This window comes from Salvia hispanica, chromosome 4 (genome assembly GCF_023119035.1).
Source record: "Salvia hispanica cultivar TCC Black 2014 chromosome 4, UniMelb_Shisp_WGS_1.0, whole genome shotgun sequence".
Lineage (NCBI taxonomy): Eukaryota > Viridiplantae > Streptophyta > Magnoliopsida > Lamiales > Lamiaceae > Salvia > Salvia hispanica.
Window position 1 is genome coordinate 18,699,171 of NC_062968.1, and position 13,683 is coordinate 18,712,853.

At 35.4% G+C, this 13,683-nt stretch overlaps 2 protein-coding genes across 2 annotated transcripts; both read right to left on the minus strand.

The window, feature by feature from the left end:
• Nucleotides 1–617: 617 nt before the first annotated feature.
• LOC125220550 (cytochrome P450 71A8-like) lies at nt 618–2,532 on the minus strand. Its single transcript, XM_048122711.1, has 3 exons — nt 2,173–2,532; nt 718–1,399; nt 618–685 (listed from the first exon to the last, which is right to left on the minus strand). The coding sequence occupies exons 1-2, from the start codon at nt 2,530–2,532 to the stop codon at nt 791–793; spliced, it is 969 nt and encodes a 322-aa protein (XP_047978668.1). The 3' UTR covers nt 618–685; nt 718–790.
• Nucleotides 2,533–10,227: 7,695 nt separating this feature from the next.
• On the minus strand, nt 10,228–12,400 carry LOC125223406 (cytochrome P450 71A8-like). Its single transcript, XM_048126543.1, has 2 exons — nt 11,480–12,400; nt 10,228–11,015 (listed from the first exon to the last, which is right to left on the minus strand). The coding sequence occupies exons 1-2, from the start codon at nt 12,377–12,379 to the stop codon at nt 10,407–10,409; spliced, it is 1,509 nt and encodes a 502-aa protein (XP_047982500.1). The 5' UTR covers nt 12,380–12,400; the 3' UTR covers nt 10,228–10,406.
• Between the last annotated feature and the right edge of the window lie 1,283 nt (nt 12,401–13,683).

Sequence of the window (13,683 nt, forward strand, 5' to 3'; positions counted from 1 at the left end):
TCTCTTTAGACTAGTACCAAGGAGTTGTTTTTTCTTTATTAAGTTTAGGCTCGATTCAAGGAGCTAGCTCTTCAATCATCATTGAAAGTTTTGAATTGTGTCTAAGGAGCTAATCTAGACAGGTTTTGAATATGCGATCTGCTTGATTTTTTGTTCTATTTCAATTTGATTTGATGCAATATGCTTGATTCTCTACTTGTTTTCGTTTTGAAAGATGTCAATTTCTGCAATAGTTTTTGATATTTAATCATGAGGAAGATGACGATCTGCAGATTGGCGTTTAAATCATTATACTTATACATATTTGACAAATGCTATGCATAATGCATTTTATTCTTATAATATTTGCAATATGTAGCCAGTATAGCGAGAATTTTTGTGAAGAATTATGGTAATCACAGTACACATAACACGTAAAACGGAGTACTAATATAGTTATGAACTAGAAATAGGCAAACATTTATAGGCATAGGCATAGCTATAAATCCCTATGTATTGGCATATGCAAACATTTATAGCTATGCCTATGCAGCATAGGCATAGCTATAAATTCCTAGCTACGCCCTTGTTAGCAAGCATCATTCATATAGATGGGAAAAAAAGCCAATTATATATAAAAGAGAAACACACGTCAATAGTACTAATTTTATTCTGTAACTTACAAACATTGCATGCCCTCTGACAAAAACCACACATAAAACTTGTGAATACTTAAAATCTACATATATATGCTTGTATTGATTGAAACCTCATTGCAACAACCGCCAATGATATACTATAGTGTTCCAAATCATGTAGTGGGGGAGGCAAGTGCGACAAGTGGAACAACTCTATGGACTGTCATCCCGGGACTCTCACTCATGTCCAAATCTTTCGGTTCAACACCATTAGCCAATTTCCAGTCGAATTTCCAAACCAAATTAGCTAAAAGAAGCTCCATCCCAGCAGAAGCCAATGTGATCCCAGGGCAGCCTCTTCGTCCACCCCCAAACGGAATCAGCTCGAAATCCAGGCCCTTAAAGTCTATAGAAGAATTCAAGAATCTCTCAGGCATAAACGTTTCTGGTTCGTCCCATGAGACGAGGTCCCTTCCTATAGCCCACGCGTTGATCATAACGATTGTTCCTGCAGAAATGTCGAAACCTTTCACTTGTACATCTTTGCTTGCAAGCCTAGGCACAAGCAGTGGGAGTGGCGGATGCAAACGCATAGCTTCCTTGATCACAACCTTCAAGTAATGCATTTTTTGTAGATCATCATTTGTTATCTCTTGTTTATGCTTGAGTATACCTCTTACTTCGTGCTGCAACTTTTTCATAACTTTGGGGTTTCGTAAGAGTTCTGTCATTGTCCATTCCATAGCTGTGGATATTGTATCAGTTCCACCGACGAATACATCCTGCAAAATGATTAAATTATTATATATATAAATAAAAAACACTATAATATAATAGACCTATCGACACTTATTGCTAAAATGACTAATTATAAAATACAGTTATAATATAATGTACCTATCCACACTTCTTATTAAAATGACATATCAACAACTATTACTAAAATGAGTAATTATAAGAAACACTATAATGTAATGGACCTACAACACTTATTATTAAAATGACTAATTGTATATATATAAACTCACGAAGAATATGCCATTTATACATCTTGCGCATTTTTAATAAACCTTGAAAAACTTCACAATTATTTTATTCAATATAAAATTTGGGGACATTTGCAGATGAGTTGACGAACAGAAAAGTTTATACCAAGAAGTGCCAACGTGTAGGTGAGAAAGATATGAATGAGTGGAGAGAGAGTCAAGATAAGCAAGTTGGCTCAAAACAAAATCGTTCAATCATACACATCGTCGTATTAGTACATATACGGTATCACTATTCATCCATATTATCCAAATTTTACATATACGCTAACTAAATATCGCTTTTCTTGAAAAAATCATAGTGAAATAGTGGCGATTTCTGAAAGTTATGATTTGTCATTCAAATTTTGAATGACGCAATAAAAATTACAATGAAAATCCAATGTTAATTTAAAGAAAATTAACACCACAAAGTGAGTCATAAAGGGAGTGTTAAAATTCAATTGTAAATGAAAAAAAAAAAAAAACTTAGATTGAGAATCGAAGAATGCACAAGATAGAATTATTACCAAAATTATCGCTTTGAGACTATCCCGATCAATAGAATTAGAGATATCGAGCAAAATATCCAAAAAATGTTGTCCACTTTCTTTGTTGAAACCCTTCTCATGCAGCCATTCTTGAATCACACTCTCAATAACTTGATCAATCCTTTCAGCAGTGTCATCAAGTCTCTTATCAATACCATTAAGACGTCCAGTCCAACCAAGCCACGGTATAAAATCTCCTATATTGATCAACCCTAAAAGCTCCACCAAATCCGCCATGCCATCCAAGAATTTCTTCCCATTTTCTGAATCGCTCAACTTCCTTCCGAAAGCCGACCTTCCGATCACATCATTGCTAAAACCCTCATCTTTTATAATCATGAGTCTATCATTCTGTCTACTATAATTGAAAAATATTGGGAATCATAAATAGTTAAAAGAAGAAATGGTTAAAACATGAAGGGTTGCGGATGCTGTTTCTTTATTAAGAGATGGAGTAAAAAGGTAGTATGGAGTCTACGAACAATGTATATAGTTAAGACAGATAAGAGTCGGGATTATTGATCACCTAATATAGTAATATTGGACCGTTGTTTTCGTTTTTAATGAGACAAAGAATTCTGATTTTCAGTTTCTTTGAGGCATCGTTGGAAAAACAGGTAGATAAAAAACACTTTAAAATTTTTATAAATATTTTATAAAAAAAACATACAAGGAGTAATAAAAACTGTCTAACAAATGAAGGAATTTTTTTTTTACTAAAATAAAATCTTAATAGTACTCTCTTCATTCCATAGTACAGAATTTTATGAGTACTATTATTTTGTGTGTTAAGTGATGAGAGAAAATAGTAATCTATACAATATATAAAAGGGGAGTTTTGGAGAAATTTACAAGATTACCATGTATAGTTAAAGGTCATTTAAATACGTTTGATTAAAAGCTAAAATGTATGATTAAGTGGAGTGAGTGAGAGGTTTTATTCTTCATATTTATAGGTTTTGATTGTAGAAAATTAATTCTTTTTATTTAAATTATAACGTGGTGGAAGAGAAAGGTTTTGAAAGAAATTAACTTCTATTTTTCTACTATAAATATATGGCATTTGATAGCTTATAATCCATATATTTCAATCTTTTTCTTATTATATTCTTTGTTGAACATTTAACAGAGATTTGATCAAATTTCAAGTACTCTCTTACTCTCTATGGTTATTAGCTTAATACAAAGTTTGTTTCTACGTGATTTTTATTATATAATAATAATGTTTGTTCACATTCCCAGTTCTTCATATTTAATTTTATTACTTTAAATATGAAGTTTGTTTTCTACATCATAATTTTTATATAATAATAATAATAATAATAATAATAATAATAATAATAATAATATTTGTTCACAATTTTTATATAATAATATTGTTTCTAATTTTATTAATTAATTTACAATCTAAAATAAATGTTTTCAAATATCTTAATCTGACGAGATACTAGTTTATATTAATGAGAGAGAAATTTTTTTGTAAAAAAGGAAATCTAACTAACATCTTTTGTTAGACAAACTAAAAAGGAAAATATGCATCTATTATGAGGCGGATGGAGTATTAAATTTTAATTTCTTATTTTGATATTGTTAAAAATTAATAAATATTAGTAAAATTAATACATTTGTGTACTTACCGAAAATATATGCATCAACTTTGTTGGATTGAAGAGAGGAGTATACTTTATATGGAATATTATTGATAACTATTAGAAAGATTAAGAAATGAAAGTAAAACTGATTGTGTCGCCACGAAGAAGATACCGATTAAAATATAGTATAAATAAACCGCACAAAGTCGCCACCCTACCACGAGGATCACGTAATTTATAATATGTCTTCATCTAAAAATAGTCAAGGAATAATGAAACAAATAATTTTGGTTCTAATCCATAAAATTGTCATCTCAAATAATGCCTTATTGTATTGTGCAATATACTACTCTAATGTAAACAATATCTTCATTTGTGACATATAGATTGAGGAGGTCAATATATCCCGATAGCCCACACGCATCGATTGTCCTGCAGAAATGTTGAAATTAAGAGATACTATAAATCTGTTTGATATATACTCCTTCCTTTCTATATAAATCTGTTTGCGCTTTTTAAAATATTATTTAACTTTGTTAAAAAAATTGAGTGGAAAAAAGTTTGTGAATTTTGAGCCATACATTTATATATTTTATAATAATTGTGAGTATAATAAATTAGTGGAACTTAGGTCCAATATTTGTAAAAAATTATAAAAGTAGAATGAGGTATTTATTAGAATTATGACTTATAAAATATGCGACATTTAATAGAGGTCAGAGTAAGTACAAACTTAACTTTAAATAATGATAATATTTATTTGCAAAATCGAAACGTAGTTAGGAAAGAAAAACAATAAATAAAAGTAGGACAATCTAATCTAGCCACGGAACATCTAGCATCGACTCAAATCCACATAGGATTATTAAAATGACAGGTAATATTGATTCATAGCTGAAAAAATGAGCTGTAAAGATTAACACAATCGGTTAAATGTTAGGAGTATGATTTTAGCAATCAATTTTGAAGTTTATAAAAAAAATATAGAAAATCCTTTAGTTTATGATATTGGCGACTATTTGCATACTATGAGATATAGATAAAATTGGGGCATTATATTGCTGAATTAAAATTGTTAATAAAGATATTGGTTCCTAAAATCATATTATATTGCTGAATTAAAATTGTTAATAAAGATATCGGTTCCTAAAATCATAAATTTTTACCAAATTTTGGTATTTTCTATGAATTTTAAAATTAGGCTACAATATCACAAACTTTACATTGTGTTTGATATTTCTCATGCAGTTAAATCATCATATGCGACTAACTTACGTACATTTAATATCCTACTTGGAATCACTAGATCAACGTGATTTTTTACGTGACTTTTATCATACTCCATCATGTCCGCCATTAGGAATCTCATTCATGGGTGGCACGAGTTTTAATAAATGTTAAGAAAAGTGGGTGGAAAAAAGTTACTGGAATAAGGGTCCCACTTGTATATATTAGTTTTAAATGAAATGTGAGTGGAATGAGTTAGTGGAAGGTGGGAACCTATTACTAGATCTGCCCAAGGTTTATCGAACTGACGCTTAAAATCGAAACCGTAACCGCCGGTTACGGTTTTGAACCGAAACCGTAAAAATTTACCCGAACCGAAACCGTCGATTTTTGAACCGTGGTTCAGTTCAGGTTCAAAAATTTTCGAACCGAAAGCGTGCCGGAACCGTCGGTTCCGGACGGTTTCAAACCGGAACCGCGAAAAACCGCCGGAAAACCGTGAAATCAAGCCGGAACCGCAAAAAAACCGACGGTTCGGAACCGTGTGAAATCGTAAAAAACCGTCGGAAAACCTTCAGTTCGGAACCGAAACCGAAACCGGTGGTTTTGGAACCATAATCGTAACCGCGAAACACCCTCGCGGTTCGGTTCCGGTTCAACAATTTTCAAAATCGGAACTAGCGGTTCCGAACCGTAACCGCCGGTTCCTGAACCGTGGGCACCTCTACCTATTACCATTTGTAGTAAAAGTGAACTGGGACTCCTATTCGCGGACGGACTAAAATGGAAAAAATGATATTCCTATTCGCAGACGGAATGAGTACTTACCAAGAACTTAAAAAGTTATCTAAAATATTGTAAATATTTCACAGCTGTCCACGTAGAATTAGTTTTTCTGTGAAGATATTTTATTTGAGTTAAGATAGGAAGTAACAAATAAAATACCAATGTTTTAAAAACCGGACCAGCCAGTGAACCGGCGAGGCTACTGGTTCACGGTTCAACCGGTCCGACCGGTTCAATCACTGGTCGATCTGTTTTACTGTTACAAATTATATATAATATATAAAATATATTCAATTTAAATGAATGATAAAATTTATTAAATTTTTTATCAATAAATATAATTAAATGTACAAATTACAAGTTAGTGTGGATAAACTTTTTACTATTTTAGATATAAAAAAAGATAATTAATAATAATTCAAAAAAATTACTACCTCCGTCCCCCAAAATTTGCTACACTTTGACCACGACACGAGTTTTAAGAAATGTAATGGAAAGTGAGTTGAAAAAGTTGTAGGAATGTGGGTCCTACTTTTAAAGTATTAGTTTTATAATAAAATGTGAGTAGGAATGAGTTAGTGGAATATGAGGTCCACTACCAAAAATGGTAAAAGTGAAGTGTATCAAATTTTCAGGGACGGACCGAAATAGTAAACTGTATCAAATTTTCAGGGACAGAGGTAGTATATGACAAAATATATAAATAAATATGAATTATTAATTAGTTTTGATGAAAATATACTATATAGTAAATAATTTATTATAAACCTTAGGTATAACTACTTATATTACATAAGTACATATATTATACAAATAATAGTTACTTTTAGTAAAAAAGAGTAAATTTTAGATGATAAGTATTATCATATTAATACCTAGTCACTAGAATATAAATTTAAACTTGAATGATTAGTTTGAGTAAATAAAAAAAATTATTTTAATATAATAATAACTAATGTTCATGTTATTAACAAGAAAAGCTTGTGGTGGAGTGGTCATGAGTTCGACCCCTTCCAAAAGCACTTATTTTACAAAAAATTTATACAATGAAGAAAACCGGTTTTCAGTTCCGGCTAGACCGGTTCGACCGACCGGTTTCGGCGGTTCGCGGCGGCTCAACATGCTGGCGGCTTTGCAGAGGGAACCGGACCGGACCACTCATCGGTTCGCGGCCGAACCGGTCCGATTTTTAAAACACTATAAAATACAAAATTTGTGATATTGTACATTAATTTTAAAGTTCTTGAAAAATATCAAAATTTGACCAAAAGTATCCCTCACTAATATTAACATGATCTAATCCTGTCGATTTAGGTGGGTCCACCCCAAGTCTATTGGATATAAGGTTGGTGTGGGCTCTTAAAATAGAAGCCCATGTACATATATACATGTCGGTAATCTTTTAGTACTCTTATTTTAAGAAGTTGATCGGTTTTCTAGACACACGTACGGGAATTTATGCATTTTTATTTCTAAAAAAGTTAATTTACGAATTTTTAATTGAATAAATATAATAAATTAAAATTGCAATATGACTTTATTGATTCATTATTAAATTATAAAATATACTCCCTCTGTCCCACGAAAGATGTCACACTTGTGGGACGGCATGAGATTTTAGGAGGTTTTGTTTTGTGTGTTAATTGGAGAGAGAAAATATAACTTTTATATTCATGTGAGAGAGAATTTTTAAAAAGAAAGAAAAATGTGACATCTTTTGTGGGACAAACTAAAAAGGAAAGTGTGACATCTTTTGTGGGACGGGGGGAGTAATAATTACTCCTTCTGTCCCACTAGAAATGAAACGTTTTCCTTTTTGGGTTGTCCCATTAAAAATGAAACGTTTCTTAAAATAGAAATAACTTCATCTCTACTTTTCTCTCTCTCTTACTTTACTCTCTCTTCTTTAACTCATAAAACAACACTACATAAAATCTTGTGCCAAAAAGCAAACGTTTCATATTTATTGGGACGGAGGGAGTATTATTTATACAATTTATATTATTTAATTATATTTTAATTATTAATTACTATTATGATTTATTACAAAATATAGTTATAATAATGATAATTTTAATTATAGTTATTTATTATAGTGAAATTGAGTATGATTTATAATTTTAAAATATTTTTGAAATATTGTAATTAATAATAATAATAATAATAATAAACTATACTATATTGTTTAAACTGAGAAAAAGAATACTTAAAAAAAGTTAGGATTCAGAATCCTGGAAATTTGTACTAACTTTCCTTGTTCTCGGATTCTGATTACTTTCACAATTTGACTAAAAACCGAAACAAACACATAAATTTAAAATTTAAGGAATTAGATTACTTTCCCAAACAGAATCCTAGCAACCAAACATGGCCCTATTTGGAAATTGGATAAACTAGATATGATTGTATTTTGTGGTGATTAGTAGTAATATTCCTTGATTGTTCTATATGGGTAGTATGATACAGATTTATCCACTATATAAGAGCATCCATAATGGATGCCCTAGTAAAAGCCCTAATGAGAGTCCTAGTGGTTGCCACATCAGCATGTCCTAACTTTCTGCAATGGTGGAGCCCTAGTGGATGCCATATCTCTTATCCACTTTTCATTTCAATTTTAAATCATTGTTTTTTAATTTTGTTTTTAATTACTAAAATACCAAAATATATTATATTAAACACCACAAATGCAAAAAAAAAAAAAAAAAAAAAAAAAAACTACATTAATTTTTTTAAAAAAAACTACATCATACTTAGCTAAAAAAAACTACATTAAAACTAAAATACTAAATTAAAAAAAAAAAAAAAACCAAACTAGTCATCTCAATTTATTCTCTGTCTCAAATTCTGGATCATCTTCTCAGTCCTCTGTCGGGCGTCCGGATAGGTTTCCTGACGAAGGCTGTTTTGGGCGTCAAGTATAAACTTATACTCAACCACCTCGTGAAAACCTCCGAACTCCTCGATCGCGGAGGCCATGAGCTGAGCAGATGTAGGAGGCGCAGCCTGCGGGGGAGCCGCCGATCCAGACGCGCCCGCCTTCGCCTTCCCTTTGGCCTGGGCCTTGGCAGCCTTGGTGCCAATGGGACGTCTAAAAGTAGACGTAGGCGTTGTGGAACTCTCTTTCGGCTCAGCGTTCAGATCCACAGGAGATGGGTCGCTACTCGTGTAACCGCCAGTGGCGGTGGTTTTCGTCCACTTCGTAGCCGAGGATCCAAGCGATATCCCTCTGTTGAACTTCGACTTGTCCTTCAAGATCAGCCAAGCATTGTACAACTTGAACTGTCCGAACCGCCGTTGGTACTCGGACAGCGACTTGTTGAGGACATCGTCCATGCTCTCAACGCTAGCCTTCCGTCCTTGTTCTTGTTGTAGATATAGCAGAAGTTGTTGACTTGGAGCTTGATCCGATCCCAACACTTGCGCAGCTGAACCTTGCTCCGCTTGAACGCCCACCTCTGTTTCATCTCGTTGTAGCATGCCTCAATGCGATCCCACATCCTTGCCGAAGTCTGGTTGTTGGAGGATATCGAATCCTCTGATATGTTGACCCAACACTGAGCCACCTTCACGTACTCCTCGAACTCGTAGTCAGTACGCCCTATTGCATACTCTTCGTAGGCTCGTCGGATGGGAGTGGGACTGGGACCGATGACGCCTTTTCTTTCCGCGCCATCTTCTTCCTTCTCCTCGACGGCGGCGGCGCAGGGGCAGGAGGTTGCCCACAACTAGGCTCCATGTCCTCAACCCGATACTCCTCGGTGTCGAAGAACGGATCGAACTCAGAGTCCGAAACGAAAGTGGATCCTACAGATCCAGGCGTCTCGACCCGGTAGTCTTTGTGGCTGGGCCACCGGGCGCCACCGCCGCCGCCGCCAAACATGGGCATACCGTCGTCGACATTATGGGGGTTTGGAAATTGACTCTGATTCATTCTTGGAAGTGTGGATATTGAGAATAGAGAAGAGAAAGTGGTCTTGGTGTGTGAAAAGTGAAGAAAAATTGGGTATTTATAGTGGTTTAATTTAGGGTTTAAATAATTAAAAAAAAAAATTTAAAAAAAGGAAAATCGTCCGATCGGGCTCGGGCATGGGGCTGCAGTGGATGCCCGATGGATCGGGCGAGAGATCGGTTGCGACTGAACGCTCGGGCATGCCCGACGTCTGCAATGGATACCCGAGGACGCCCGAGCCCGATCTCGGGCGAGCGGGCGTGAGATCGGATATCCATTGTGGATGCTCTAATACTCATTCATGTATTGTTGCGAATATAAAAATCCAGTTATATACTCCATATAAACTAGCTAAACTAAATACTTACTCATGTATAGTTATTTCCTACCTCAAATGCATAAAATTTTCCTCTAATTTTGTGTCTTCTAAAATAAAATCCTAGCTGAACCCTTATTAGCAGTCATCATTCATAGAGATGGGAAAAAGCCAGATATATCTCATACTCATAGAGTGCTTTTATTCTTTAACTTACAAACATTGCATGCCCTCAACAAAAACCACATAAAACTTGTGAATGCTTAAAATCTACATATATATGTATACATGCAGTATTATTTGAAACTTCATTGCAACTACAATCAATGATAGTTCCAAATCATGTAGCAGGAGATGCAAGTGCAACAAGAGGAACGACTCTATGGACCGTCATCCCGGGACTCTCTCTCATGTCCAAATCTTTCGGTTCAACACCTTTACCCAATTTCCAGTCGAATTTCCGAACCAGGTCAGCTAAAAGAAGCTCCATCCCGACAGAAGCCAATGTGATCCCAGGGCAGCCTCTTCGTCCACCCCCAAATGGAATTAGCTCGAAATCTAGGCCCTTGAAGTCTATTGAAGAATTCAAGAATCTCTCGGGCATAAACGTTTCTGGTTCGCCCCATGAGACGGGATCCCTCCCTATAGCCCACGCATTTATCATCACAATTGTTCCTGCAGAAATGTCGAAATCTTTCACTTGCACATCTTTGCTTGCAAGCCTAGGCACAAGTAGCGGGACTGGTGGATGTAAACGCATAGCTTCCTTGATCACAGCCTTTAAGTAATGCATTTTTCGTAGATCATCATCGGTTATCTCTTGGTTTTGCTTTACAATTCCTCTTACTTCTAGCTGCAACTTCTCCATCAGTGTGGGGTTTCGTAAGAGTTCTGACATTGTCCATTCCATAGCTGTGGATATTGTATCAGTTCCACCGACAAATACATCCTGCGAAATGAATAATTGTACATAAGTGAGAGAGATACGAATAAGTTGGCGCAAAAGTGTCATTATTCATTCACATCATCCAAATTTTACACGCGTTTGCCAACTCAACATCTTATTTTCCCAAAAAAATCATCGTTAGATAATTGCGATTTCTGAAACTTCATTATTTGTCATCATTCAAATTTTAAACGATGCAGAAATGACTATAACTGACCAAATTTTGTGACAATTAACCGTTAACCCTTACTAAACAAAAAACTTTTAGAAAACTACATGAATAATCAAAAACCATACAAATCCACCTCAAATTATCACAACAAATTGAATAATAAATTAAAAATCAGTAATTGATAAAAAAAATTAGATATGATAAACTCTTAATATTTATAAATCACAAGAAATTGAAATTTTATATTAAAAAAAAAGTGAGATATAGAAGTATGCACAAAGAGAGAGATGATTACCAAAATTATTGCTTTGAGGCTATCTCTATCAACACAGGCATCAGCAGTTTTATCATTATAGACATCAAGCAAAATATCCACAAAATATTCTCTACTTTCTTCCTTACCACCCTTTTCCTGCATCCGTTCTTGAATCACACTCTCCATAACTTGATCAATCTTTTTGGCAGTGTTATCAAGTCTCTTATCAACACCATTAACACGTCCAATCCAACCAAGCCACGGTATAAAATCACCTATATCAATAACCCCCAAAAGCTCCATCAAATCCGCCATGGCATCCAAAAACTTCTTCCCATTTTCCGAATCGCTCAGCTTCCCGCCAAAGGCCGATCTTCCGATCACATCATTACTAAACCTCTGAAACATCGCACTCAAGTTCACCGGAGCATCACCAGAAGTTTCTAGAACCTTCTTCACAATAAGTTCCGCTTCTTCTTCGCGGATTGAGCTGTAAGATTGAACCCTTTTGTTGCTGAGCAGCTGGAGAACAAGGATGCTCCGAAGGCGCCGCCAGTATTCGCCATAGGGTGAAAGGGAGACGTCTCTGCATCTGTAGGCCAGCTTCATCATGGCCTTGAAGCGGGGGCGGTTGGCGAAGGTGGTGTCATGAGTCACCATGATTTCACGGGCGAATTCGGCAGAGGAGACGATGAGGACGGGGACGCTGCCAAAGTGGAGGAGCATGAGAGGGCCGTGCTTTTGGGATAAGGAGTGGAGATCGCGGTGAGGAAGGGATGATCCAAGTTGGTGGAGATTTCCGATTATGGGGAGTTTTGGTGGTGAAGGGGGCAGTTTTTTGTTGCTTGATGATTTGAGGAAGATTCGGGTAAGGGATAATAGCAAGATGAGAGAGAGAAGAGCCATGGGAATAAAGAGATTTTGTTGGATTTCTTCCATTTCTAAGGTGTGTATCGAACTGAGATGAGTTTAAGTGAAGCATTTAAAATGGAGTAAGTTGTTTGCTTTTTGCTTAAAAAAAAATACTACTCCCTTCGTCCCACAAAAGTTGTCACACTTGTGGGACGGCACGAGATTTTAGGAGGTTTTGTTTTGTGTGTTAAATGGAGAGAGAAAATATAATTTTTATATTCATGTGAGAGAGAACTTTTTCTAAAAAGGAAAATGTGACATATTTTGTGGGACAAACTAAAAAGGAAAGTGTGACATCTTTTGTGGTACGGAGGGAGTAGTAATACTAACTCAGTGTGATAACTACATGGATGTATTTATATCCTTACACTAAATATTAGGAAAACACAAAACACTTGTGGTCCATTGGATATTGTGATCTAAGAGCATCTCCAATGTGACTGGACTTCCCGACGGACTTCCCAAAAACACCTCCTGCCACGTCATAAGGACCTTCCACTGCACTACCACGTCATAAGGACCTCCCACTGCACAATGACGGACATCCCCAAGGACATCCCGTGCGGACTTCCACAATAAAGAATCACAAATTCACAAATATGTAATTTACGGAATTAAAATTTCGACACGAATACGAACGGAGAAAGTGAAATAAAAAAATTAAAAATCGGGACGTCCGCGTCGGCGAAGCAATGACAGACGTCCCGACGGACGTCGGCGGAAAGCCGGGGATGAGAGGTGTCCGCAGTGGACGTCCGTGTCCGCCGCCCCTGCGCCTAATGGCGGATGTCCCGCACGGACTTCCCGCATGGCGGTCCGATGTCCGCCAGGACATCCTCCATTGGAGATACTGTAACGGTTAGATTAATGTCACGTGTCATCCAATAAAGTTGATTTTTAGCCTAATTATGTAGCTCGAATAACAATGTAGCATTTTAGTCTAAAGATTTTCAGGCTAATAATGTACCTCACCTAATAACGTAGATTTCTAGTATAATAATGTAGCTTATCATAACCATCTAATCTAAGGATCCAACGACTGTGATGTGTGTTGTGTTTTACACTAACAAGTTGTATGGACCCTAACACACCCCAGAATTCAGCTCAACTATCTCGAGTCAATGAGTATTTACCTATTATACCAATAATACTTCTAAAAGACCAAAATAACTTTTCTCATAAATATTTTGGGAGAACGATTTACAAAAATACAAGGCTCCACAAAATATAATTTCTCTGCACGTCAGCATACAAAAATACGACAAAATAGCACGAAACATGAAATCATAAGCCATTTTTTTCGTTCTTCGTTCAAATATTTCAACTGAGAA